Raw genomic sequence first — 27,409 nt, 5'->3', positions numbered from 1 at the left:
ACAGTGAGGCTCACAGGGATTAAGCCCCCTGCTTGTGCCTTGCGTTCAGCTCGCCCCTGGGCAAGGTGGCTGCTGTGGGAATCTGCAATGAGGCAATGAGCCAGGAAGCAAAAAAAGACTCACAGATGTCAAGAGGGAGCCCGAGGTCACAAGAAGAAGCCAGGTGCCGTGTCATCTGTCCGGGGTGCGTTCTCCTCGTTTGCGAAGTGGGACACAAACATCCACTTCAAAGAGTTGCCATGTGAAATAAAATCAAGATACAGAGCATGAACCGCTGATTTTTTTTGAAAGTAATAGGATGCTTGTTCATACAACTGTTTTCTTTGCTGAAAAACTTCCTTTTATACTGCAAGAATCCACCATGATCTAGGGCCTACATGCCTTAAACAATTTTTTAATTGATATATCATAGTTGTGCATATTTTGGGGGAGTGATATGTGTGATATGTCAACATATGTGATATGTTGACTGTCTGCTTTTAATTTAAGTGCCATCTGATAAATGATATGGTGACCAGGGGATTTCTGGACTTGGCACTATGAGCTCAGTACGGTCCTTATCTCAGGTTATTTGATGTTTACTGTTGGAATGGCTTGGTTAACTGAAAATTAGGTCATTTGGGCCAGGCTCAGTGGCTCACACCTGTAATCCCAGCACTTTGGGAGGCCGAGGCAGGCGGATTGCCTGAGATTGGGAGTTCGAGACCAGCCTGGCCAACATGATGAAACCCTGTCTCTACTAAAAATACAAAAATTAGCCAGGCGTGGTGGCATGCGCCTGTAATCCCAGCTACTCGGGAGACTGAGGCAGGCGAATTGCTTGAACCCAGGAGGTGGAGGTTGCAGTGAGCCGAGATTGCGCCATTACACTCGAGCCTGGGCGACAAGAGTGAGACTTCATCTCAAAAAAAAAAAAAAATGAAAAAGAAAATTAGGTCATTTTTATCCATGGACTAGTTCTTTTTTGGGTACTTGTAATCAACATATAAATATACTAGTGCAAACCGGAGAGGATACACTGAAGGTAAGCAATACATCATGGCGTGCACCCAAGAGTCAACCTCCAACTTAGCACAGGCTGTGGGGCCAGAACCAGCCTGTTCTCTATTTTTGTGTGTAGCTCCATGCTTCAAACGTATCTTAATTTTATTTGCTTTTCTCAAATCTGAAATAAATTTTAGTTTTATTTATATTATTTATAACTATAGCCATACACACACACACACACACACACACACACACACACACACACCAGCAGCCACCACAGCAAGGTCAGTGCTCCCACACACAGGTCTCCTTCCCATCCTCTCCCTGTCCTCAGTGAGGTCCCAGTACAAAAAGCACCCTGACCTTTGATGGTAGAGATCCTTGCTCCCAGTGGGATTCTACAACCCTCAGAATGACAGGGTCCCCCTGGGCTGTGAGCACAGCAGACCAGCTCTTTCTTGGGATTTTAAGAAAACAGACAAGCTTCGCGCACAGCTGGGTTGCAGCAGTTTTTTCTTTTCCTTCTTTTTTTGCCTTCAGCCGTGGCAGCCTGCTCCTGATTTCTCTGGAAAGGCAGCTCCTAATTAGAATGGATCGAAGAGTCTTTGCTTCAGCTTTGTTCTCGGTCTCGACTGAATCGTTGCTTTAGGGCTTAATCTGGTGCAGCCGCTGGTTGGCTGATACCCTTGGTTCTCTGAGTTCCTCTCTGGCTCGGGCAGCCTGGCATCCAGGGGGCACCGAGAGCTCTGCAGTGTCACTCTGCCCCCTCTCACTCCAGCCCTCTCTTCCTTCTCTCTTTTTCTCTCCACCTGCCTTCTCTCTCTCTAATTTCCTTTCATTAACGACCCAGGGCTGTCCAGGGTGCCAGTACCCACTGGTAGGAGCGTAAACTGGTACAATTTATCTGCAGGGCAATTTGTCAAATACTATTAAAAGCTTTTTAAAAAAAGTACGTAGACTTTGACTTGGAAAGTCCCTTTCTAGGAATGTGTGTCCTGCAGAAATAATTGGACGGGGTCCACAGATATGTGCAAGGGGACACTGTCCTTGGCAGTTTTCCTGGGTGACCACCTGGAAACCTGGTGTCCTTCAACGGGAAATCATTATGCATGCGTCATGTAATAAACCAACTGCAAAATAACCTTTGGGGGTAAATCAGGGAAATTTGAATGTGGACTGAACAGTAGATGCTCCTGGAGGATTACTGTTAATTTTATGTGGCGTGCTAATGGCCTTGTGGTTGGTTTAGAGGCAGTGACTGGAAGGCTGATATTTGGTTTAAATGATTGTAACCACCATCATCATGGCAGGGGAGCAGGACGGATCAAGTGTGGCAGGATCTTGGAAGTCCTGACTCTGGCTGTCAGGCAAATGAGCGTTTATCACGTCGTTCTGTTTTTGTGTAGGTTTTAAAATTCTCACGATTTACAAAGAAATAAAATGAAGATGTAAAATCATATATATATATATACGATTATACATATAATGGTATATATATACACATATATTTTGAGACAGAGTCTTGCTCACTGTAACCTCCCCATCCTGGGTTCAAGAGATTCTCCTGCCTCAGCCTCCTGAGTAGCTGGGATTACAGCTGCCCACCACCATGCCTGGCTAAGTTTTGTATTTTTGGTAGAGACAGGGTTTCACCATGTTGGCCAGGCTCATCTCGAACTCCTGACCATGAGTGATCCGCCCACCTCGGCCTCCCAATATGTTGGGGTTACAAGTGTGAGCCACTGCACCTGGCCTAAAATCATATTTTCTGACCTGAAATAATATCCTCCAGATATTATTAAATGAAAAGAGATAAGTTCCAAATAGTATATATGGCATTATGACATTTTGTTTTTGGTTTCAAAATATGTACATATTTTTACATGCAGAGGAGAAACGGAGGAGGTGCACACGCTTGGATGTGACGGATGGCTATCTCTGAATGGTAGGATTTGAATATTTTCTACTTTCTTCTTTTTGCTTTTTAGTAATAGTTTCTTCTTCTTTTTTTTTTTTTTTTTTTTTTTTTTTGCAATAAGCACACACTATTTTCATGCTCATAAAAAAGCCATAGTTACTACAGATGATTTGGAAATCACCTATGAGGCACTGAATGTGTACCATCTATCATACCTTCTAAGAGGAGGTTTTATATATTTCCGTCCACCCACAAAAACTGGTGAGGTTAGTGGTATTATTCCAATTTCATAAATAAGAAAATTGAGGATCAGAGAGGGTCAGTGCTTTGTTGAAGGACACACCGCTGCAATCCTAATTCTACTCTTCTGGTATAAGCCAGTGCTCTAAACCTTGGCTGCATCCAGAGGGTCTACAGGGGTATCAGATGTAGTCCCTGCCCTCTAGATGGTGACCCTGTCTTTGCTCTCCTGGTCTCTTGCCCCCATTCTCTTCTCTGGTCACTCCTCTCTGCCCCCCGGAACCAGTTACACAATGGCTTTGGTGAAAATGCGCTTTCCCTCTCAGATCACAGGTGAAACTCGAAAGCTGCCCGTTCAATATTTTCTCCTAATGAGCCTTCCTAGCCTTCTTGCCTTTTTAGAATGGAACCAAGTTCTTAGCTGCCGTGCTCCTCATATTCATCAGCTCTGTTTGCTGGCAGGGCAGAAGAATGAATGGGCATCGTATACCTAAACATCATACGATCCACAGAGGGCTGGCCAGTCCGAGTTCTTAATCCTGGCTCCATCACTGACAATTTGCAACCTGGAGAAGTCACTCTCTCTGTGTTTTCTCTGTCTCTAAAGTAAATAAAGGATAACACACTTTAAAAATCAATTGGTCTTCCGAACAAAAAGGATGGGTGTGTGAAACGAGGACAACTCTAAGGGGCTGAAAATACATTTCCCCAATTTTTGCAAATGCTGGAGATGGTGCGAGCCTTGTCTTCCTTACCCCTTGTCCCCATCAGCCCTCGGTTTCTTTACCTCCAGGCACCTTCTCTCCCACTCTACCCTCCAATTCCTCCAGGCTGATCTTTCCAAAGCAAAAATCCAGGTGAGCCACTTCTAATAATGGCTCTCCACTCCCTTCTGGAAAATGTCCAACTCCTCTGCTCTGGATACAAAGAGCTCCATGTTCTTGCTTCATCCTTGTCTCTGACCTCACCTGCTGGGCACCCCTCTCTCCCCAAACCCTACAATGCACACAGTTCCCCAAGAAGGCCTCCAGCTTCATGCGTCAGGGACTTTGCATATGCTTCCCTTTGTCTGGAATTCTCTTCCCTGGCTAACATCAGGTATTTCCCTGCAAGGTCCCTGGAAACCCTTCCTAGGCAGCAGACCTGGAGCTCCTCCAGGCCACTTTCTCAGTCCTCTCTGATCTCCAATGCAGGGCAGGACCCTGGACAGAGACGAATGCTGGAATAGGAAGCATAGGTGCAAAACCAAAGGTTCCCCTCCGCATCTCCAGGATGGGCACCAATCGTCCAGTAGATGTGGCTTAGTGTAAATTTCAGTTCCCATCCTGGGATCAGTTGAATCTGTGCTTCTTGCCACTCCAGTTTGGGCCAGGAAGTTTTTAGTATTCCATTTTTAAAAACACAACATTTTAGTACCAAAATGAATGCATTTTATTTATAGACACTGAAGCAGGTTGCCTCCTGCCCCCAACTCTCCTTCCAGAAGACAGTCTATCCCATGCATGTTTCCCAGATATGGAAAGCTACAGGGCTCCTTTCACAGCAGAAATAGTGTCCAGGGAAACCCGCCTGGCGGGTTGCTCCTACCCCATCCACATCTGAATGGACGCGGCAGGGAAGGGCCTGGGTGTCACGGAGGCAGTGCTTTGGAACTGAGCAACTGTTTCTGAACACCCATCCCACATGCGACTGGCCCCACAGTGTGTCCACCCTCCCAGTCACCCGGGCTTCCCTGCCCTCTGTGACTGAATCAGGTGATGTCAAGAGGCAGCTAAAAAGTTGCTGTGGAATGGCCAGCCCAGAGCCATGAAGGGAGACAAGAGGCTGGATCCCGGGCCAAACCGCTCTTACAGAAAGCAAGAATTGTAGAGGACAACAAACAGAACCTTCTTCTGAGATCCTAAAGGAGACTGAGGAGGTGGTTCCTCTAACCTCCCTCAGGATTTGAAAGATCCACTTTTTGGGTTCCACTGGAGTTTAGAAATCCAGAGTCGGCTCCTCTTTCCTCTCCATAGATTGCAAGTGACTCTAGAGGCAGGTCTGCATCTCTGGTGTCCCTCCACACCTCCCACGCTCATTGGACTTTACTGAGGTTCAGTGCTGGGCACCAGGAAAAGAAAGTGCTCCACCTCTGAGGGGGCACTGGTGAGCCAACCATGCCTAGAGGGTGCCAGGTGCTCTGACCCTCAAATCCTGCTTAAATGTCACCTTCCAAGTAAGGTCTTCCCGACCTCCCCATTTTAATATTGCAGCCCCCATCCTGGCATGTCCTCTGCACCCCTCTGCTCTATTGTCACCTAATAGACTGCAACATTTACCTGTTCAATCGAACACCTCTCTCACCCCCCTAGAACGTAAGCACCCTGAGGGGAGGCATTTTTGTATTATTCACTGACAAATCCCCAGGATCTAGAACAGGGATCGGCACATAGTAGGTGCTCAGCAAATGCTTGATCCAAGCATTCATTCAGCAAATGCCTTCATTCAGGAATAAAATCTGCAAATGCAGCATGCATTTTGTCAATGTTTGCTCATTGAGAGTGGGGTCTTTAGGCAAGTGAAGTAATTAATAGCCACTTGTGAGGTTCCCAAATAGTGCTGGGCACTATGAGGATATAAAAGCTCTGATGTCCGGCTGGGCACGGTGGCTCACGCCTGTAATCCCAGCACCTTGGGAGGCGGAGGCGGGTGGATCACCTGAGGTCAATTGTTCGAGACCAGCCTGGCCAACATGGCGAAACCCCATCCCTACTAAAAAATACAAAAACTAGCCAGACGTGGTGGTGCGTGTCTGTAATCCCAGCTACTCGGGAGGCTGAGGCCAGAGAATCGCTTGAACCTGGGAGGCTGAGGTTGTGGTGAGCCAAGATCGCACCATTGCACTCCAGCCTGGGTGACAGAACAACACTCTCAAAAAAAAAAAACTCTGATGTCCATCCACCACTGGCTTCCTGTTGCCTTTGGAATAAAATAGAAATTCCTCCCACTGTGGCCCCTGCCTACCTCACTTCCCTCTGCTTCTCCAGCATACACCAGGATATGTCTTCACCGGCCTTAAGTTCCTCTATGTTCCAAGCTTGTTCGTGCCTCAGCGCCTTTGCACTTGCTGACCTTGTTGCTGGATCTCAGTGCGAATGTCCCTTCTTCTCATAGTCCTTCCTGTCCCCCCCAAACCAGTTACCCCGCAAATCAACACCCACTTCAGCTCCGTTTTGTCATCTGCACTGCCTGAAATGATCTTGATCATTTATTTACTCGTAGAACCAGTTTCTTGGAGAATCTCAAATCCATGGGCTCTGAAACAAAACCATTTGACTTTTTCCTGATTACTTTTTTCCATTAAGGTCTGCAGAGGTCCCCTTCCTGCTGGGTCTTCCTAGCAGGCTGATCCCGACACGTTTCAGACCATCCTAGTCACCGAAAGGCGGGCCAGGTCAGCTCAAACTCCCGCAGTGTTTGTTCAAATCTCTTTTCCAGAAGGGTGGGGAGGGGAGCAAGATCTTTTCTTCCTGTCTCTGGAGTAACTTGGAACAGAGGGGCCAGGAAGGAGCCGTGTCTTCTGCACAGGCCTCCTCTGGGTCCAGTTCCATCTGTTGTTATCTCCGTGGTGGTGGGGGGCGGGGGAAGTGCCTGGTGGTTTTGGGGCTGAGCCTCCTCTGTTGCTGCGGTCTCCTCAGGAAGGGGCAGCCATATTCCCCTCCAGCCCTGCCAGTGAAGAGGCCCCCTACCCTTTTCCAGGTGGGAAACAGCTTCCTTTGTCAGTACCTGTCTGGCCGGCCACATGACTCCACTCCACGTGGGTCCTTCTAGAAGCCCTCCGTGGAACACCTGTGCCGCCCTTCCAGATGTGATCCTTGCTTTTCCTGCTCCTGGTGCAGGCTTCTCCCCAAGCCTCTCCCCACGGAACGCCTCCGAGAGGGGACCAAACAGCTCTGGGGATGTGTGCTGAGCTTCCCAAGGGCGCCCTTGCCACCCTGTGCTGCAGCTGGCACCAGGTTCCTGCAGCTCAGAGAGCATCCGACTGGGGTGCCATCCCAGCCTCCTCTTCCTGGCAGCATCCTGTCTCAGGAGGATCCTCTTGGGCCTCCTTCCCTTGGTGGGGCAAGGGGGTGACGGAGGGGGGCACCCACTCACCAACACAGTGGTCACCCTCACTCCCATCTCTCTTGACCATTCCAATCTTATACAGACAGGGAGGAGCGGGGAGCAGGGGGAGGGGGAGCTCACAGCAGCAGGACCAATTCTTCCGTCTTTACTAGGGCCATGGGGAAGGGGGCTGGCCCTAAGCTTCCATATCTCTTTAGGAGGTGGTTTACTTAGCATCTTTGTCCACAGCTGTGGCCCTGGTAACCAATTCTGGAGCAACTGAAAATGTGCCCGCTGCATCCCTTTAGTTATGATGAGCCTTCCCTTTCAGAACATGTAGCACAAAACGAGCAGCCTGGCTGCTAGTGCCTAGGAAAATACCCAGCAAATGGTAGGCCCTTGCTAACGACTTGCTGAAGGCGTGACACAGCCGCTACAGTGGCTTCATGTTGAGTAACAGGAAGAGAAGGGGGATGCGAGAGCCTGACCTTGGCTGACACCGTGTGCCCAGATGCCCTGCACACCCGTTACTTCACTTCTCACAGTGACCTTGAGAGGCAGCCTAACCCCCACCTGCTCCCAGCCAAGCTCGGAAGGAGGCAGAAGAGGATGGCGGCTGGGAGCCGGGCTCTGGCGTCCATGATCCTGGCTTGGCCACCCCTTGGCTAAGTGTCTTAGTTCTCTGACTCCAGCTCCTCATTTGTAAAAGGGGGATGGTGAGACTCTGCCCTGTAAGGACTAAATTAGTGAATATATGACATGTGCTTAGCTCGTGTAGAGACATGGCAGGTCGTAAACAGGAACCAGGGCAATTTCCATCATTATCATTGGGACAGGCTCAGGTCGGTCCACCCCACTGCCGGCACTCTCTGCACGACGCCCCTCGCTCCTCTGGAGGGAGAGTGATGAAGTCCTCTGGGGCATGGGGGCTGAAAGAAGCCGAGACCCCTGGGGGAAGGTGACAGTCAGGGAAGGCCTTGGATGCCAGACCTTGGCTGGCAGCCTGATGTAAAAGGCGATGAGGCACCTCTGTGGGTCTTTTAATCAGGGCAGTGAGATGATGAAAGTGGTGTTTTAGAAGATTAATCTGGCAGCAGAGACAGGATGGAGAACAGTCAAGCTCAGTGCAAACGATGATGCCAGTTGCCCAGCTCCCCGAGGAAGGCGGGAGCCCTGGCCTTCCTGCACTCAGCCTTCCCTACAGCCGTAGAGGCTGGGCCCTCCATCAAGAGACAGGCACCAAGGGAGGCCGGCAGAGGGCACTGTTCTGCCGGTGACGGAGCCACCTCCAGGGAGGTCTGGCATCTGGATAGCCAGGAGCAGGCAGCAGAATGGACTCTGTCAGCATAAGGAGGGGGCCATCAGCTCCGTCTCAGCCTTGGGACAGGTTCTGAGCTGGGCATTTCAGCTGTGGGAAACTGTAAGCAAATGCTGGGCCAGGCCCTTTCAAAGCCCACCGTGGGCTTCGCTTTTGCCGTGGGAGGCCTTTTAGGGAGCCGGTGCGCCCTGCCGCGCAGAGTGGGCAGGACCACCCCCTCGAGCAAGGCGACGTCCCGAAGCACCAGCCTCACAGAAGGGAGGGCCAGGGTTCCGAGTGGGGCTCCCGGCTGCCCTGGAACTGGCAGTGACGCAGTGGCCAAAGTGTACAGTGGAACTAGGGCCACCCAGGCCAAGAGTGAAAGGAGCTGCTGCTTCGACATTTTCTCCTCATTTTATTTAAAGCCGTCATTATACATTAAAAGTGCAGAGGTAATTCTGTCTTCTCCGGTTGTGTAGCACGATCTGCTCCAGCTGTTCACGCCAGCGCCCGGAAAACCTCCACCTTCTCCCGGTAGAGCTGGTGGAACTGCTTGGCCAGGCAGTGGAAAGGGGCTTCGAAGTTTTCCATCTCCTTCTGGAAAGACAGTTTAAAGAGTTGGCTGTGTTACTTTTAGAAGGGTCAGAGGGCCAGCACTCACTCCATGCTTCCCTCATTCAGGGGCTACCTACTTTCCACCTCATTTCATCCTCACACCCTTTGGGGTGGCCACTTTGATGGATGCCAATTTTACAAGAAGGAAGCTCAGATGGATTCAGGAAACTCAGAGATGAAGGTACCTTGCAGGAAGCCACACACCTTGTGAATGGTGGAGCTGGGGCCTGAACCCACGTCTGTTTCTACAAAGCCTGTGCTTTTAGTTGTAGTCACTGTATGTGTGATGAGATGTGAAAATGAGACCCTTCCTGTCTTAGTTTTGACTGAGGCTCAAAACGCCAAAGCAAAATACCAGGCAACCAGGAGCCCCCCATCCCGAAGAAGAGCTAGACAGCACGGGGCACCCTCTTCCTAGGCTGGTGCTGGACCCAGGCATGAGAGGAATCGAGGTGAGGTGGCAGCTGGGCAAGCCAGGAGAGGGCTGCCAACGAGACGGCCTCGCTGCCTCCTTTGTCAAACTAAACAGCTGCAGTGGCACTTCCTGGACCAGCGGGGGCCAAGTGGCGCCGGCCTGGTGCTGTCTTAAGGGGCCTCGGCTGGAACCGCCTCAGGGAGGGTGATGGATCCCAATAAGAATGAACAGCCAGGAACTGGGGCTGCAGGACGGGTGAGGGGGCACCACCTGTGAGAAGCAGCCTGCAGGTGAGACAGCGCCACTGATGGGGTGGGGAGGGGCATCTCAGAGGTGCCCACGGGGCACCAGCCGGATCCACCCAGCAGGTATGGAGTGGGCCACGACAGACCCCAACAAACACGCTGCACTACTGGCTCCAGTCTCTCCCTCCCGAAGACTGTGAGAGGAGGTGCGACTTTAAATGAAGTTCAGAATTTTGACAATCACCCAGGGCTGGGCACTTTATACCTGAAATCATGACTATTTTTGTGACTAAAGGGGCCGAAAAGAATTTTTGTTACCTGAGAGAGAAAAGAGAAGTTAAGGAACTTGCCCTAGATTTTATCTAAGGGGTGGAAAAAATGGGCCCCTCCAGGTGCGCAGGGACACGCTGGAGGCGAGCGGAAACGGCAACTTCTCACTTCACAGCCACTCTCGCTCTGTGGGGACACGTGTGCATTCAAAAACTTTTTCAGAAACAAGCTGGCAGAAAAAGGAATGTACTACTTTCAAGACAGTAGCTCAAGCTATGAATGCACTAAGGACCTGTTTTGAGACGATCCCTGGCAGCTGGCAAAAGTGCAACCTTGAGAAGAGGCCGTGAAATATCCCCAGCGAAACAGAAGGATTTCCAAACTGAAGAACGCCGCACAGAAGGCATCAAGCGCGGTGCTTTCGCTGCACAGGTGAGTCGGCTGGGGCCCAGCAGGTGAAGTGGCCCAGCTGGCTGGTGCGGAGCCCAGCCCAGCATCCAGATTCTCTGATTTGGGAAGAGCTGCCTTTCCTCGAGGCCAGCTGGGATGAGAGAAATGTGTGAAGGAAACCAGGTCCCTTGGAGAAAGTTACCTGGACTTTCTAGCCAGGGAAAGCCTAAGCAAATAAAACAGTTGGCCAAGAGGAAAGACAGCGGTGGCAATGCTGAGAGAGTGTGGAGGAAAGAGTGGAGCGTTTGTAGCCCAGACGAACATTTACAGTAAGCGCCCAACAGCCAAGGACTTGAAGGCCATCAACCTCCAGCTGGACATGAGAGCAAGAATTCAGTACATCCTGCCGGGCGCTGCTGTTTGTGCAGAGCACAAGGTCCCAGGCAATGCCAGTGTCGGGGTAAAACACTGCTTCCGTCAAAAGCAGAGTTAAGAGTGGAATGGAAAAAGACTGAGGCCTGCATAGCACACGCACGGGGATTTCTAAATGGATTAGAAAACACTCAAAAACGCAATCTTGGGAGATCTCAACATAAAAAGGAAGGAATTCAATGCAGGTGAGCCTCAATAGACACCACGGCGTGCTTCTGAAATAGATGGAAATTGAACTATTTTCTAAATACGTGAGAAGGGTTGCCAATGACAGGAATCCTTTTGTCTGATCACTAATCATCATCTCGCTTACACAGTCAGGACAGCTGTGGGGTAGGTCTGTTTAGAGTGAGGGATTCTCAGGGCAGGTTCAGGCTAGTGTTCAGTCTGGCCTAGAATTGTGTTCTGCAGTGTCCCAAAGCAGGCTCTGCGGGAGGCCAGGGTACCCCTTCTAGAAAACCCAAGTTTTCCAGCTGGACAGTCCTGACCGCTAGTCCTGTTTCTAGCCCTTGTTTAACTGTGCGACCAGGGCAAGCTACACAACTTTTCTGAGTCTGTCATCTGTACAACACAGGAGTGTTACGTTGTAGGGCTGTTATGAAGCCTAAACAATGTGTGCAAAACACCTAGCACACAGTAGGCCCTCAATGAACATTACTTTCCCACTCCTCGCTTGCCTGGGAGGGCAGTGATCACTGTGGACTGTTCTTGCACTTGTCTGTGGGGACCTTCTTTGGGTCGGCAGGATGGTCACTGCGGCATTTAGGCAGAGGAGAGAAGGAGATGGGCTTGGCATCAGGCCTTGGCTGCGTCTCAAGCTGCGTTTGGTTATATTTCCTTTTTAATTACAGCTTTCTTAACTGAGCTGCCAGTGGTGCTTCTGTGAGCCTCAACTCAGGGGGGACTAGTTAACTTGCACAGATAATGGCAAGTGCTTACTGCAGCCTCTTCAAGCATAGTTTATACCCACCCACTTCAACACCTGAATAGAGTTTAACCGGTAGCCCACTGGCCTTTGGTGACTCATGTTTTGGAGGTTGGGGTGGGTTTTAATTTCTGAGTTCTATCAAGTGTTCCAGGGAATATGGAATATTGGGGTGCGGGGACAATTTCACAAATGAATGGAGGAAGGGGGAATACTGAAATCCTGTTTGCTAGGGCACTACTGCCTACTGCTTTGCACAAAGGTGTGCTGCAGAAAAGATGAGGAACCTACTGTACAGGAAAAGCTGATTTGGACTTCATTAATTTAGCATTTGTGATAATTGGACCAGGGGCAAGGGTGATATTTACCTCTGCACAAGCCATGAATACAAGGATTTAGTAAGTAATAACAGTATAAACAAGATTCCAGGGGCAACATTTATACTTTAAGAAAGCTAACATCTACTGAGTGTTTACCAGGCGCCAGACTTTGTGATCCGTGTTTTATATGCACCATATTACTTGATTCTCATATTTATTACTCAATGGGGATGTATTTTATTATCCTCATTTTACAGGCCTGAGGCACCAACAGTTGAAATAACATGTCCAGGTTCCCATGGCGAGTTCTCCTGCTCTCCATGGGAGGTCAGAGTGGCTGCCTTTACCACTGTAAAGGAAGCATGCTGCTTTGAGGGGATTTTATAAGCTTGGACAGCAGCACTGGTCAAGGTTCCTAGATGCAACAGCGGAAGTGCCTAGAGCCAAAGTCAAGCTGGGTAGCAGATGACCTCTAGAACGTTAACCAGCCCATGCGAAGACGATCTCCAGAACATTAACCAGCCCATGCGAAGACGATCTCCAGAACATTAACCAGCCCATGCGAAGATGATCTCCAGAACATTAACCAGCCCATGCGAAGATGATCTCCAGAATATTAACCAGCCCATGTGAAGACGATCTCCAGAACATTAACCAGCCCATGACTCTTTTGAGGGCCACAGAATCAGGTCTAAAGGCCACAAGATGAGGTCCAAGTTATGACCATGACTGTGCCAGGCCTGGTGGTCTCCCCAGCTAGCAACCCTGGCAAGGGGCAGGGCAACCAACACCCCGACCCCTGCTGGTTCTGAGATGGATGTCTGGGGCCACTCCTGCTCCTAGAGGGTAGGTCATCACTTCATGCCCTTCCTAGTGGAGTCTCACGTGTGGGATCTGATTGATGCAGCTTGGGTCACATGCCTGCATCTTGGCCTCAGGGAGGAAGGGGCTTTAAAACTCCCAAACACAGGAAGCGGGTTCCTCAGTGCTGGACAGCTAAAATCATGATACATGAGGTTGGTGCAAAAGTAATTGCAGCTTTTGCCATGAAAAGTGTACTGAAGATGCTGATAACAAATCACTTGCTTTTTCTACTTAATGAGGTCTTTTGATCTTTTAACTGGCAGGAACTTTGTGGCCTGGAGTCACCCTGGGGCTGCAGCAAGGTGAGGATGGGCGGCACTGATGGGAATTAGAGGCCACAAGTCCTAGTCCTGGCTCCACCCTTCACTAATCATGGGACTTTGGACAAGTCACTTCAGCAGCTCAACACTGGAATGGGAACTGTGAAGCCAACTTCTGGTTCACAGGCCTGATTGTGAGAGCCACAGGAAACAATGTTCCAGCAACATCTGAACCCAGAATACTGCATGCAAACGTCAAGGGTCATGATCACCGCACACCATGCACTTCTGTTTCTTACTAGTTGACATACACCTTTTCCCAGGGTTGGCTGGCTAATCTGCCTTCCTGTTATGTCTAAGCGGCTACTGCTGTATTGAGAAGAGATCTTGGGCTAAGAATGTAAACATCAGTTCCAAATGAGACTCTGCATATGGTGGAATAACAGCTCCCTGCACGTGAGGTCATGTGCAAGACCGCTGCCAGCAGAGGCCCACTCCAGACTTGGCGACGAGGCAAGCGGAGATACTCACCACGGATGTTTCAAAACATTCCAGGCCTTGGCCCAGCGCCCATGCCCGGGCCTCAGCTGAGTCCACTGCTCGCCTGCCGACCAGGTCTGTCTTGTTCCCAACTAAAACACCTACTCAGAAGAAACAACCAAAATATGACACTTCACTGTCACAGTCTGGAAGGACAGCGGGCGAGATGAGAGCACTATTTTTGAGGGGTGTAAAGCATCCTCTAAGAGCTGCCCGACTCAAGGTGGTGAGACCCCACAGGGAAAGCCGGGGGTCTCTCGTGCTGGCCCCGACGGCCACAAAGAGACAGGTGGGCTTTGCTTTTCATGCACAGCTTCTGCTAGATCTTTTTTCTAGACCTCATGTATATCTGTTTCCCTTGCCTCCTTAAAGGGCTGCAAACGCGTGAAGGCGAGGGCCAAATTTATGTGAGCCTTTTAATAATTCCTAGCACATGGAGCAAACTGTAAACTGGTCATTAATACTAATCTAAGGACTCGGCTCGGAGTCAGGGATTCAGAGGTAATTTAGTTCAGCTCCCAGCTGCATCAGCTGCAGCTAATTTTTGAGCCTGTCTCTGGAGATCACTTTCCCCGGTCTATAATGAGGAGAATTTGTTGATCTCACATAGGGACGAAAAATAAACTGATTTAAAGCATTCAGAAGTGACAACAGGACTTGAATGTTTACTTGTACCCCATATACAAGAGAAAATTAGGAACTCTTCCCTGGGGTTAGCTTTCTGGAATTAACAACTGATATTACAGCACCCTCCCCGTATTGAGTTGCCCCACAGCCCTGCCAGGTGCGTGTCCTCATTCCCATTTCCTAGACTGGGAGAGGTGTGTGTGGTGACTCACCGAGGTTGGCATGGCTGCTAAGCGGCAGGGCCAGTGTATGCCTCAGGCCATCAAAGTCAAAGCCCAGGGCCCCTTCTCCACCCACAGCTGCCTCTGCAATGCCCTTGTGCTCTTGAACCGAAGGACAGATGCCTCTGGGAAACATGGGTGTCTGCAGCTCGTACCTGGGAGAGAGGTGCCCGGAGCCTGGGCCCGAGCCTTCTCCAGCCACTTGCTGCAGTTGTTGAAGGACTGTTCACTGGTCACATCATAGACGAGACATAAGACATTGGGACTCTCCCACTGTGCAAGAGGGACAGGATGAGCATGGGTCAGTAACAGGAAAAGTGACTTCAAGGCTGGGAGACAATTTGGCCTTTCAAGGGAAAAGCTATGGGGAGCAGAGGGAAACAGAAAACTATAAAGGGGACGGGAGTCAGAAAATAGCCACACCCACAGAAGTCAAACAATTTCCCCAAAGGAATGAACGGAGGGCCCCGTTCAGTGGCAGGAGGCAGGGCTGGGGCGGTGCCGCCAAGGACGAGAGCTCCTGTCTGGGCCAGGCTCTGCTGGGCACTTCTGCGCCTCACTGTGAAGCCTCCCAACGCGGTGGAGTGTCTGAATATTTCCACTTTGTAGCTGAAGAAACCGAATTCAGGGAGGCTAAGTGACTTGTCCAGGCCTGACAGGCTTTAAAAACAATGACAACGATGACAGAGATGGGGGACGACTGAGGTCTTCTCTACCCAGAAATCTGCTTTCACCTGTGGCTGGCCTCGTTCAGTCATTCTCCACTCATTCTCATTGAGAGCCTAGCACCATGCAAGTTATGTTTCTGTGCTTTCCAGCCCTGAAAGAAGATTCTTTCTTCATTAGCCAGCCCTGGGAGCTTGTTTGCTTGTATCTTCTTAATAAGGGCTGGCTTTTTAAAATGCAGAGGACACTTTCTGCTTCTCTTGCCATCCCTGCATCAGCCTAATCCAAACCACACCGACAACTGGACAGGGCTCCATGACCCAATTAAGAGCCGAGGCTACACTCTCGGGGGCTGTCGCCTTCAGGGGCTGCTCAGAGTCCTGGGGTGTCCTGCTGCCTACCCCGATGTCGGATGGCCCTGTACAGGCTGTGGGTGCGCACCCTGGTGCTTGTGACTCTTGGTCATGCCCTGGTTTCTGGATCCCCCAACCTTGCACAATTAGGACCTGGTTTATTTCTGGGGTGTCAGTAACCTTCCAGGATACAGAAGAGAATCCTTTTCCCTCCAGATTGGATTCCTTTTTGGATCCTTGGAAGGCCAGCCCAGAGTCCATTCTAGAGGGCTCCTCCTCACCCTATAAGGCTGTGCTGGCTCCTGGCAATGTCCAGGATGGGAGGACCGTGAACTAAACTGATGAACCCTTCACTCCACAGATTAACTCTTGAACTCCTGCTAGAACACACTGAACTCTGTTACATGCATGCAGGAGACACCTCAGCATGGTTTTAACTCAAGAAACCCTCCTTCTTCCAGGCTTCAGTGAGGGGATCCTGAAGAGGCCTGGCATCAAGTTAAAGCCAGAGCGGGTGAACCGGGAGTCAGGGCCGGCTGGAGGGAAGGGTATGAGCTGACGGGTGGCACATGGCCTGGATTTGCCCAAATACATCTTCCCTTCTGCCGGGCATGGCAGCCCCAGTGCCAGGCCATGCACACAGTAGGCAATTGGGGTGAACATCGTGAACCGATGCATGAAGCCAACCCTGTATGAAATCACTATCATTAGATCTACTTCTCTTAGGCGACAAAAAAAAAAAGGGGGCAGAAAACAGTTTCCATTAAAATGTGGCTGTTCTTGGAAAGGCAGGGGAGGGCTCTGGAGAACTCAAACCTTCTAATTAGCTCACTGGCCCAGATTAGTGAGACTGTTACCATGGAAGGTACAGCAAGCGGATCCTGCGAGGCTGGTGGGACGGGGGTGGATGGGGCATGGTGAGCCCTGGGCAGCAGTAGGGGCATTTCCCGGAGTAAACCCCAGTGGAACAGCAGAAAGTGAGCCTCATTATAGGCTGAGGCCTCTACAGCACTTCCCAGAGAGGAAGGAGGCAGTCTGTACTGTCCTGGGAGGTAGGGGACACCATCTGAAAGGACACCATCAGGAGGGTGTTGCTCTAAAGGAGGGAGGCCTCACAGGGGGAGGGCTGCAAGGACTGAGCCACAAGGCTCTTGGCCCATTGGATCCTGGGCACCCCGGAGCTGGGGCCCGGGCAGTCACGCGCATCAGCCGCTCCTTCTTGCCAAGTAGCCACGAGTCTGGGCTGGGAGGAACGCCCCTTAAAGAGGAATGCCATGGGAGCTTCCCAACAGCACAGTGCAGGGAAACTGCTGTGTGAGCACTGTCAGGGACCAGCGTTTTGGCAGGAGGTGGTGATGGTCAGGAAAAAGACCACGTGCTACTTGCCAATTTATCCAGCATTTCCGAAAACAGCTCCTTGCCAGCAGAGTCGAAAATGAAGAGTTCCTACAATCAGAAAAGCAAGAAAGTCTCCACGTGGAAAAACCGCAAGCTACGAGTCAGTGGTATCACTCTCAGCTCACACTAGACTTGTCTTAGGGGTGAAATACAGGCACCCAAATCTTCACACATGCTCTGTCCTTTCTCCCAGGCACGAGAGAAGATGACGGGGAAAGGAGCGAACTCCAGAGTCTTAGAGAGGCGGTACGATGGGTTCTCGCACCGACCAGCACTTTCTGTGTGGCGTCTCACCTCTTGTAACCCTGAGTGCAAAAATACCAGGAACAAGCTGACTTCCCACCTGGCAGAACAGAATGTTAAACAGGCCGGCGAGCGCTCTGGTTTCCAAAAGGTCATTCTGCACTTTGTTAACCAAATTGATTTTCAAATCTTAGAACAATTCTTTCTAAAGGAGGTCACTGAGTAGGCCTGGGGAAGGTGTTTAAAGTAGGACATTCTGTCACCCTTCTGGGATGGCTAAGGAGTGATGTAGACAGAGGGTGCGGGATGACCCTTCCTGCCCCGTCCAAACCTTCGCCAGCTCACGTGAGAGCCCCCAGGGCTGCTCCCCTAGGAAATCACCCCTCGGCTCCCCGCCAAGCTCCCGCCTGGCACTGGGTATTTCCTGGCTGGCCTCTGATCCCCAGCATACGCCGTCTGAACATCAGTGCCACGGTCTCTTTTGCATATTGGTTACCTGGGCACTCACCTTTCTCTTCGTCAGAAGTACTTATACTTTTTTTTTCTCAGACCTCTTTAGGAATCTGGTGAAAGCTACAAACCCTCTCTCTGGAAAAGTACACACATACATAACACCTTGCAATCCACTTTCAAGAGTCCCAGGTTCCCATACAGAGACTCAGGAACCTTGATAGTAGAGAACACGTTCTTTGAGGGCCAGGCCCATATCCTAGTCCTCCTTCCTTCCTCCTCCACCTCCTCAGTCCCTCCCCTGAATGCTTCCCGATTCTATTCCGAAATGCTCAGACAAGCCACAGCCTTGCACTACATCTCTCCTAGGGAGGGTGGTGTGACCACAGAGACCCTGGGCCCAGCTGGGGGAGCCCTGAGTTCCCTTGGGTAAAGGCATCACTCACCACACTGTCTCCCGTGTCAGGAACTGGCACTGTCTTCACCACCAAATCCATTCCTGTTGTCTGCCGAGGAACACCAAGAATGTTAGCATTGAGGGCCCCCAAAGCGGGAGCCTGTTACAGGAGGACACACAAGCACCCCGATCCCAGGGGGGCTACCTCCAGTGGAAGGGTTTGTTCTGGACTCATTCTGGTGAGAAGCAGCTCAGTGTGCAGAATTCAGAGAGGACCCACTAGTCCTCTCCACCTCCCTGCCCCGACATGAGCTGCTACACATGGTGGCCAAGTTGCTTGTGGCCAGTCTGCTCTGTAGCTGACCTCTCACCCTGGGCTAGTGGAAAAATCGATCTCTACATGGCCCTCCGAGCAGCCTCTCATCAGCTGTCTTAAGGCTTCTTCAGGGAACTTCGCAGTCACTCACTCACGGTGACTGAGCACTTCCCTTTAAGCCGTGGCCAGGTCTCGACTCCCCAGCTCACCAAGGTGTAGCTCTTCTGGAAATGGGCTCCGTCACTGCGGAAGATCTGTGCCAGGGCGGTCTTGCCCACTGCTGGGTCTCCTGTGAGGTCAGAAAAGAAGAAAAAGAACGCCTCCGTTCTCATCCGACTTGAGACTCTCTCGCTGCAGAACAGTAGTCTAGAAACCAAAAACTTCAGTGAGTTTTGAGAGATGTACTTGCCTCTCACAGGAACTTGTTCTGAGGCCGTGGGCAGGGCACAGGTCCGTGAGACTGATCTGCAAACCTCACAGCAGCCAGAGCACATTCCTGCATGGCTAAGCCTTTTATCCACGGGAACTGACCCAGAAGGCAACAGAGCTTACGGAGGGCTCTGGGGCCCTGGAAACGGAACTGACGCTCTTCCACTGAAACACGCCCTATGGGGGAAAAGCTGTCACTTCCAAACTGGAATTTACCTTGAAGTCTTGAAGGTAAAGAAGTGTGACTGGCACTGACAGGCAGACTCACCTGTTAACTGACCCAATCTGGGTTGACAGCTTCCACCTGAATGCTATTTTGGGTGGAGGGTCAGGGATGGAAGGGTCTCTGCATTTGTGGGAAGCAAGAAGTATGAGACTATGTTCATCATCCTGAAATCTCTTTCCAAATGCTATGCTCCGTCTCCATCGCAGAGTGCCCGTCTGTGACCTGAGGATTCATCTTCCCAGGGGCCTCTCCACCAATTCTATCTGCAATAGCAGTCACCTCCTCCAAGCTCGTCTCTCACCTACTGGCTTTATCTCCCTCTCCTCTGCTGCTCAACAGCCCCAGAAACTGGTCCCTCAGAACTAAAGGTTTATGTCGCAGTTTTCGGTCTCAGACCTGAGACTTTCACAAGATGGTTGGGCGCCATTTAATCGAGCGCTCCTCCTGTGCCCGTCACAGGTGCTGGAAGCTCTCCCTGCCCGTCTTTAATTTCCCTTTGCCCTCCCCATTTTCCGTCTCATGACTCTGCTGAGCCTCCTTTGATGCCGATTCTTTCCATGTTCTACCTCTTTTCCTCCTGAGTCTTACATGGACTTGCACTCCACTGTCCAGGCCCTGGCAGAACACGTGCTTTGCTCTTCTCATCCTCTGGATGCTTAGCAAAATCAGCACCGCACTCCGTGGCTTCCAACTCGCATCACTTGGTACCGTCTCTTCACCTTTGCTTCCTACTTTACAGTCGGCTTCAACACTTCTTTCCTCAACTTCTCGACAGTCTGCCACTGTTCACTTTTCAGTTTTGACTTTTCCCACCTATAATTTTCTCTTGTAAGACAATTATTTCAATGCTTGTGTCATTTCATTTTATGTGAACTCCTCCAGGTTTGAGTGAGCTATTCAGGTCCTGCTTTTCTATTTGTCATCACTCCCTAGAAGGGAACCAACAAGTGCTGAGCCCCCCTCATGGACCTGTTCACACAATCCCATTCATTCCTTCTCCGCCAAGGTATCATTAACCTCACCTGACAGATGAAGAGACTGAGGCTCAGAGAGGCTGGGTAACTTGCCCGGGATTCCAACCTCATGCTCTTCCCAGGCCTTGCTCCTCTCCTAGAGCTCAGGGACCACTTCTGATCCTTTTCTTGTTTTGAGACGGAGTCTCTGTCACGCAGGCTGGAGTGCAGTGGCGTGATCTCGGCTCGCTGCAACCTCCACCTCCCGGGTTCAAGTGACTGTCCTGTCTTAGCCTCCTGAGTAGCTGGGACTACAGGTGCGCACCACCACGCCCAGCTAATTTTTGTATTTTTAGTATAGACGGGGTTTCACCACGTTGGCCGGCCTGGTCGTGAATTCTTGACCTTGGGTGATCTGCCTGCCTCTGCCTCCCAAAGTGCTGGGATTACAGGCATGAGTTCTGACCCATTTTTAATGCTGCCCCTCCAGGCCCTCCTCACCGCAGCCTTCCATGACATCTGGGGCAACCACAGCCTAGACCGTCACGGGGTACCCGTCCATCTCGGAGCAAACAGAGCGCGTCGCTTTCCTTCCTTGGGCCCTGACTGCGCCTGCCCTGCCGACTCCAGTTCTGCTCCTGAATCCAGCTGGAAATCGGCTCCTCCTGCTTATGAGATTCCTCACAGATTTGTTCTGGTTAATTTCATAAATCTTTCCTCTGACTGTCAGTCACAGTCACCAACACTTACAGGAAACCGCCTGTGTTGGCTATGAGGGCTCAGAAGCACAGGGAGGTGAAATAACTGATAAACACATTTGCAGAGCAACAGGATGACAAGTGCAAATTCAAATAGCACAAACTGAGAAGCAAGGCGTCTGGGGAGCATCGAGGAAAGAAATGAATGAGAAGGGTTCACTGGGGAAGGAGGCTTTCCTAGGGGCAAGGGCTGGGCCTAGGGGTGACAGCACGCAGGGCTCTGCAAGACCGAGAGGATGACGTCTGCAAGGGCACGATGTGAGGTCACCTGTGACCTCACAGTTGCCAAGGCCGATGGCCTTTTCTTGGTTCTCATCCTCCTTGACGTCTCTGAAGGATGTGAGTCAGCCTGAAGCGACCCCTTCCTTCCCGAGTCCGGTCCCCATGGCCTCAGTGACCCTGCCCTGGCCTAGTTCTCCTGCCATCTGCCTGCCCCTATGCTCCCCGAGTGTAGGCATTCCCATAGGCCTGTTCTCGGTGGCTCTCTGCTCCCAGTCCACTCCATCCCACTGACTCTTGTCACCTTGACAGAGGGCAGGCTCTCCCTCCCAAGCTTTGTCTATATATCCAAAAACCCGTGTGCGTTGCCAGTTGCCATTAGAATGAAGGATCTGCCTCCAACCTCAGTCTGTCTACGGCCAAGCTCTGTCATGCCCTGGTCCTGAGTGGGTCGTCCCCCTCGCCCATGCTTTCTGTTCGTGATGCCACCATGTATTTTCATCGTCCCCAGATTCAACAGGTCACCTCTGACTGCTCCTCCTCCTTCCTCCTGTCTCCAGGCAGCCTCCCTTGCATTCCTCACATCCTTGGCTGAGTCTCAGCCCATCTCTGCTCGGCCCTCCGTGCTGACCCCGCCGCCCCAGTTAGCTCAGACCTCACGGCTGGGTTTCTGTCTCAGCCTCAAGTCCTTCCGTGGTGTGCTGGGGAGGGGGCCTCTGCAGACACGTTTCTCCCTTGCTAGGAGCTTCCTGTTAGGCTTTGCCAATGGTAGTTCTGGAAGAAGAGGGGAAGGCCGGCGTGAGGGGAGAGGACGTTGCTCTTCCCGCCTGCTTCTCCTTTTTCTTAGCACTACCCTAGCAATGGCCTGCACCCCAGCAGCACTAACTGCTTCCGGTCTTGGTTTTTTTTTTGTGTGTGTGTGTTTCCCTACTCCTAGACCAGCCTTATTGTTGCCCCCAGAGGAACCAGCACCAGTGGGCAGTGCCCTCTTCTCAAAGATCCACACCTCGGCTCCCAGGGCCCCTCCTCCCTGCTTCTGGGCTGAGAGCCCCACATGCTTCCCTCTGCTTTCCCAGCCCGAGAGGCGGTGCTCCTTCCTGCAGTTACTACCCGTGCTGCCTCAGTCTCCCCCTTTTCCTCTTCCAGTCCTCCAGCACCTGTGTCATTAACATCCTACTGAAATCCTCACCACTGAAAGGCCGAATAGAGTTGCTGGTTTTTGCCTGGCCCCCGACTTACGTAGTCCTTGGTACCGGGAGTGATCTTAAAACACAGACCCTCCAGGATGGTTTGGAACTGATTTGGTATGTCTTGCCCTGAACACAGGGCTGGGCTCCTCCCAGTGGGAAATGGGTCCTGGTGCTCTGTGGCATGCGGCGGGTGACTGAACTCCTGAAGGTGCTGGCACCAGCCGGGCAGGGCCCCTTCTTCAGGGGTCCGGATCCCAGCTCCCTGGGGCTCTTCCAGCTTCTGACACCCCCGACCTCTGCCCGCCACTCTGCGTCATCCCAGTGCTGCCTTCTTGCTTCCTCAGTTCTCCACCGCCTGATGAACCGATTCCATATAATAAAATGTCTCCGCTGAAATGGCGACTGCGCTTTCTGTCTTCCTGACTGTGCCTCAACTGAAAACACTTCTCTCCTCTTCTTTCTCTCTCCCGGCTCTAATCCGCCCAGAGCGTGGCATCCACAGATGGACCCTCATAACACAGTGCCTCCATCTTGGCAAACCTTCACACAAACCCCACTGAGGATTCCTTCACGGCCTACCCATCTCCACGGTCAGCCCTAACCCACCTTCCCACTCTCTCCCCAACAATCCCTTACCCCAAATCTGGGCTCTGCATTCCTGTTCTCCCAGTCCCTGAAAATTCCTCAAGGCCACCTCCTTCCAGGTACCCCTAGACCAAATTCAAATCCCGTCCATTCGCTGCAAGGAAATCTCAAATAATACCCTTCCTGCACAGCCTCTGAAGGCCATCTCTCCCTCCTTCGTCTTTATCTGTGTGGCTAATGTGGATCATTGCTCGGTGGCAGTGCAAGATGTGATGTCAGAGCAACCCTCCCAGGAGGCTCTATTACCATCTCCATGTATATCAAGAGGCAGAATATCACGGTACTTAAGGGCACAGACTGTGAAGCCAGATTCCAGCTCCATCACTTTCTAGCTGTGTGACTTTAAATCAGTGAGTTAACCTCTCTGTGCCTCAGCTGCAACACGTATAACACAGGATAATCACAGCACCTACCTTGCAGAATTGTTATGAGGATTTAATGAGTTAGTATGTACAGTGCCTGGCATAGATAAGTGCTATTTAAGTGTTTTTTAAAAAAGTAAATAAAATATAGATCAATGTCAAATGTTGTTTTCTCTCTTCTCCAGAACCAGAACAAGCAGCAGCTGTGCCTGGAGGTATTTCCCCACATCTGGCACACAAAGGGCATTTGCTTTGTGTTCGCTGTGTTACAACTTATCACGTGCATCTTAATTCTTCCTTGAATGCAACTGCTTCATGCTTGCATGCCCACTGCACCTTGCACGGTGACTCAGACACAGCAGGTGCCCAGTGAGTATCTGTTCAACACATTAACACTTGAACTGAACATCAGGTCCTTCAATGACTAGTTACGTGAGAGAAAAAACAGAATAACACAGTTTCAGCAGTAGGGCTGTGGGTCATGGATGGGAAAATAAAACCAATGGTGTGTGTGTGGCAGGGGTGGGTGGGGGGTGTCAAAGGGGGTTGATTTCTGGGCTGAGGTCTTTTGGCCCCTGGGAACTTTCAAGAGGAAATGCTGTGGAAGCCTTGAAGAGGCTGCAGATTGAGGCGCAGGCTGGAGTTCAGGAGCCATTAACTAGGCAGTGGCTGCATTCAGGTGAAAGAACTGCCCAAGGGAGTTGGGGTAAAGAAGGGCACAAAGAGGCCAGGCACGGTGGGTGGCTCATGCCTGTAATCCCAGCATTCTGGGAGGCTGAGGCGGGCGGTTCACTTGAGGTCTGGAGTTCGAGACCAGCCTGACCAACATGGCGAAACCCCATCTCTACTAAAAATACAAAAATTAACTGGGCATGGTGACATGTGCCTGTAACCCCAGCTGCATGGGAGGCTGAGTCAGGAGGCGGAAGTTGCGGTGAGCTAAGATTGTGCACCACTGCACTCCAGCCTGGGAGACAGAGTGAAATTACGTCAAAAGAAAAAAAAAAAAAAAAGGGCCGGGCACAGTGGCTCATGCCTGTAATCCTAGCACTTTGGGAGGCTGAGGCGGGCGGTTCACCTGAGGTCAGGAGTTCAAGACCAGCCTGGCTAACATGGTGAAACCCCGTCTCCACTAAAAAATACAAAAAATTAGCTGGGCATGGTGGTGGACACCTGTAATCCCAGCTACTCGGGAGGCTGAGGCAGGAGAATCGCTTGAACCCGGGAGGCGGAGGTTGCAGTGAGCTGAGATTGTGCCATTGCACTCCAGCCTGGGCTACGAGAGTGAAATTCCATCTTAAAAAAAAAAAAAAAAGAAAGAAAAAGGCCCAGAGGAGCACAGCTTGAGGACAGTGTAGCTTCGGCTAAAGCCCTGGAAATCAGACTAGGACCCAGGGTCTGGATCATACAGCTGTGCCGATTCCAGCTCTGTGACCCAAGGCAAATGTTCTCATTTTTCTGGGCCTCAGTTGCCTCATCTGTAAATGAAGATGGCAATAAGACCAATCCCCCAGGGTTGCCATGAGGATTCAGTGAGACCACCTGTACCGAGGGTCTAGCACCGAGCTGATGCACCCAAAGTGCTCATTAAGTTAGCTCCATGATGAAAACCGAATGTAAAAAGAACACAGAGAGAAGCCCATTTAAAAAAAAATGTAACTTCAGAAAATAATGTTCCCACCTTATCCATAAGGAAATTAAAGCTCAAAAAAGTGCTTTGTCCAAGATGACACAGCCAGTAAGAGGAACAGGCAAAATTACTTTTGTTACACAACACTGCCTCCTCTGGTGTTCTGGAAACTGGAGACTCTCCTGAGAACCATTAATTTCTTTTGCTCCAGTATGATTCAGTTACTACTGTCAGTCATCTTTCGGTGTGACCCTTTTATTTTCAAAGTATAAAAGCTATTAAAAATATCATAATTTATTCTCAGTCTGGAAGAGGGGAATTTTTTTAAAAAGAAATCTTTTTCTCTATATAATTTCTCACCACTTCTTTCCTGAGCTGGCCAGGGAAGCCTGGAAAGGTCACAGGTCTGAACAGAAACACGAGTTAAGAGTTTTGGAGTTGGGCAGATCGAGGGGCTGAAATCCTGCCTACGAGCTTCACTAGGGGTTGACCTTGGCTGACATCTCTCAGTGCCTCAGTAAGATCAGAACAATCCAGTACCTGGCCAGGCGCGGTGGCGCATGCCTGCAATCCCAACACTTTGCCAGGCTGAGGCGGGCGGATCGCCTGAGGTCAGGAGTTCGAGACCAGTCTGGCCAACATGGTGAAACCCCGTCTCTATTCAAAATACAAAAAAAAAAAAAAAAAAAAAAAAAAAAAAATTAGCCGGGCATGGTGGTGTGTGCCTGTAATCCCAGCTACTCAGGAGGCTGAGGCAGGGGAATTGCTTGAACCAGGGAGGTGGAGGTTGCAGTGAGCCGAGATCGCGCCACTGCCCTCCAACCTGGGTGACAGCGTGAGACTCTGTCTCCAAAAAAAAAAAAAAACAAAAAAGAACAATCCAGTACCTAGCCCAGTGTGCTATGGTGAGACGATTACACGAAATATGTGTGCCTCACATGCAGTAAGGACTCAGTAGCATGCATATGTGTTTCGTAGTCTATAATCCAAGCTATTGTTTTTCTAAATGTGCAGAGTGATACAAGGGGCACACTACAAATGTGCATGCCATATATTCATCCATTCTGAAAGTATTTATTGAGTACCCACTATGTTCCAGGCATTGTTCTGGATGCTTGGGATGTATCAGTCAACAAAACAAAGATTCCTGCCTTTGGGAGTCTCAACATTTATGCCCTTCTTGGAAAGGGGCAGCACAGTAACTTTGGGTCTTAAAGGCAACACACAAGTGCCTTTTGCAAACTCTGGTCACTACACTCAGGTCACCGTTATCAGAGGGGGTGAGGTCAGGGAAAAAAAATCCCATAGTAAAGACTACCAAAGTCACTGATGCCTAACTTTGGGGTACAGTAAATGTTTAGCTAAAGCACTCAAGGTTTGCTTTTGTTTGTTTTGTTTTAACAAGTCTGCTCCTCTAGAGTTTTAACTAGTGATTTTTTAACGAGTCAGCTCAACTGATAAAGGTGGTCTCAGAGTATGTGACAGGGAGCAGGGGGAAATCCACCGGAGCTGCGAAGTGCCCTGGAAGATCATTCTTCCGCGCCTAATGTAACTTACTGTATCAGTAATTGCAGTAACTCGCCTTCGGCAGAGAGAAAGGAAAAGAAGGTAGGCAATTTAGGTGAACAAAAGCTTTGGATGAATTATGAAGGCTCTGGACTCCAGAGACCACCGTATTCAAGCGCAAATTTTTAGACTCACCTGCCAGGATGCATTTGGCTGCCAGCTTCACCATGGTAACCAACACTCCCGCGAGCCGTACCCAGAGCACAAGAGCGGCTGCTAGAGGCGCGGGTGGGTGGGCTTCGGGCCCTGGGCTGGCCTGGGACGGGAAGGTGGGGAGGGCTGATCTCAAGGGCCAGTGGCCGCGACGGGACTGGGGATGACCGAGCCCGGCCCTTCTGGGCTGAGGGCGAAAATCGGGCGCTGGGGGCGGGTGGGCAAGGGAGGGCTCCAGGTGGGCCCGGCTCCAGGCCCGACACGGCAGTCTGAAAAGGTGCAAGAGAGCGGACACGGTCTGTGCTTCCCGCCCAGCCCCTCAGCACAGCCCTACCCAGCGGGATCAGGGAAAGACGACCCGGCTCTCCTCCGGCCACAAGTACAGCACCTAATGCACTCTCTAGGTAACCATAGCCCACCTGCCCCGCCTCCTCCTCCTCGCTGACCCTCGATTGGCTGCCGCCAAAAGCTCTCACCCTCGAGGGCTCCAAAAACCCAATGGGAGTAAGGAGTTGGGATAACAGCCTTTTCTTGAGATGCAACTCGTAGGATTATCTGTTCTTCAAGTTCATTCTGCTTGACGAGTGGTTGCTATTGACGTCAGTCAACTTTATATCCCGCCCCCGCTGCGCCCCAGAGTCCCGAGATAAAGAAGCCTCCACGTCAAGCAGCCAGAAGCGGTGATAAAAGAAGCTTTCTGATTGGTCAGAGTCTGGCTTGACCCGTCTTCGGGTTGAATGGGGATTCGCCACTCCCGCTGTCCTTCTAGAAGTGGGTTCGCCTACAATGGGGCAGGTTGGGCG

General features: G+C 50.9%; 4 protein-coding genes across 7 annotated transcripts in view; 2 read left to right on the top strand and 2 right to left on the bottom strand.

Annotated features, from left to right (window-relative positions):
• The window catches only part of KCTD17 (potassium channel tetramerization domain containing 17), a 357,579-nt gene that overhangs the window by 45,304 nt on the left and 284,866 nt on the right, over nt 1-27,409 (top strand). The gene's annotated exons all lie outside the window — the stretch shown is intronic.
• Nucleotides 1-27,409, top strand: part of MPST (mercaptopyruvate sulfurtransferase) — a 462,750-nt gene that overhangs the window by 184,247 nt on the left and 251,094 nt on the right. The window lies entirely within an intron of this gene.
• Nucleotides 1-27,409, bottom strand: part of TXN2 (thioredoxin 2) — a 393,736-nt gene that overhangs the window by 286,452 nt on the left and 79,875 nt on the right. The window contains exon 1 of one of the 3 annotated variants that reach the window (XM_050806385.1): nt 21,516-21,519. The exons of 1 other annotated variant lie outside the window; for it this stretch is intronic. The gene's annotated coding sequence lies outside the window, so the exon portion shown is untranslated. Of the gene's footprint in view, nt 1-15,800; nt 15,805-21,515; nt 21,520-27,409 lie in introns of those variants that run through there. One more of the 3 variants, XM_050806393.1, reaches the window with a different exon arrangement.
• Nucleotides 8,927-27,294, bottom strand: IFT27 (intraflagellar transport 27). 2 transcript variants are annotated; one of them, XM_050806368.1, is made up of 7 exons: nt 26,589-27,294; nt 18,685-18,764; nt 18,209-18,268; nt 17,058-17,117; nt 14,808-14,925; nt 13,796-13,905; nt 8,927-9,125 (listed from the first exon to the last, which is right to left on the bottom strand). In XM_050806368.1, exons 1-7 carry the CDS (start codon nt 26,620-26,622, stop codon nt 9,027-9,029), a joined length of 561 nt encoding a protein of 186 aa, XP_050662325.1. In that variant the 5' UTR covers nt 26,623-27,294; the 3' UTR covers nt 8,927-9,026. The 2 variants fall into 2 exon arrangements, with proteins under 2 accessions (XP_050662325.1, XP_050662324.1); XM_050806367.1 differs by lacking the exon at nt 26,589-27,294 and adding an exon at nt 18,885-20,695.

The sequence above is a fragment of the Macaca thibetana genome, chromosome 10 (assembly GCF_024542745.1).
Source record: "Macaca thibetana thibetana isolate TM-01 chromosome 10, ASM2454274v1, whole genome shotgun sequence".
Classification (NCBI taxonomy): domain Eukaryota; kingdom Metazoa; phylum Chordata; class Mammalia; order Primates; family Cercopithecidae; genus Macaca; species Macaca thibetana.
The sequence above is the reverse complement of the archived record's forward strand: the minus strand, read 5'-3'. Positions and strand labels throughout refer to the sequence as shown.

Excerpts from the sequence above, each read along its gene's own strand:
- IFT27 (XM_050806367.1), bottom strand. The coding sequence starts at position 18,969 with ATGTGCTCTGGCTGCTGTGAGGTTTGCAGATCAGTCTCACGGACCTGT. Across the intron at positions 18,269-18,684 it reads TCCAGAAGAGCTACACCTTG|ACAACAGGAATGGATTTGGT; the intron begins GTGAGCTGGGGA and ends GTTCCTCGGCAG. Across the intron at positions 9,126-13,795 it reads AATGTTTTGAAACATCCGTG|AAGGAGATGGAAAACTTCGA; the intron begins GTGAGTATCTCC and ends CTGTCTTTCCAG.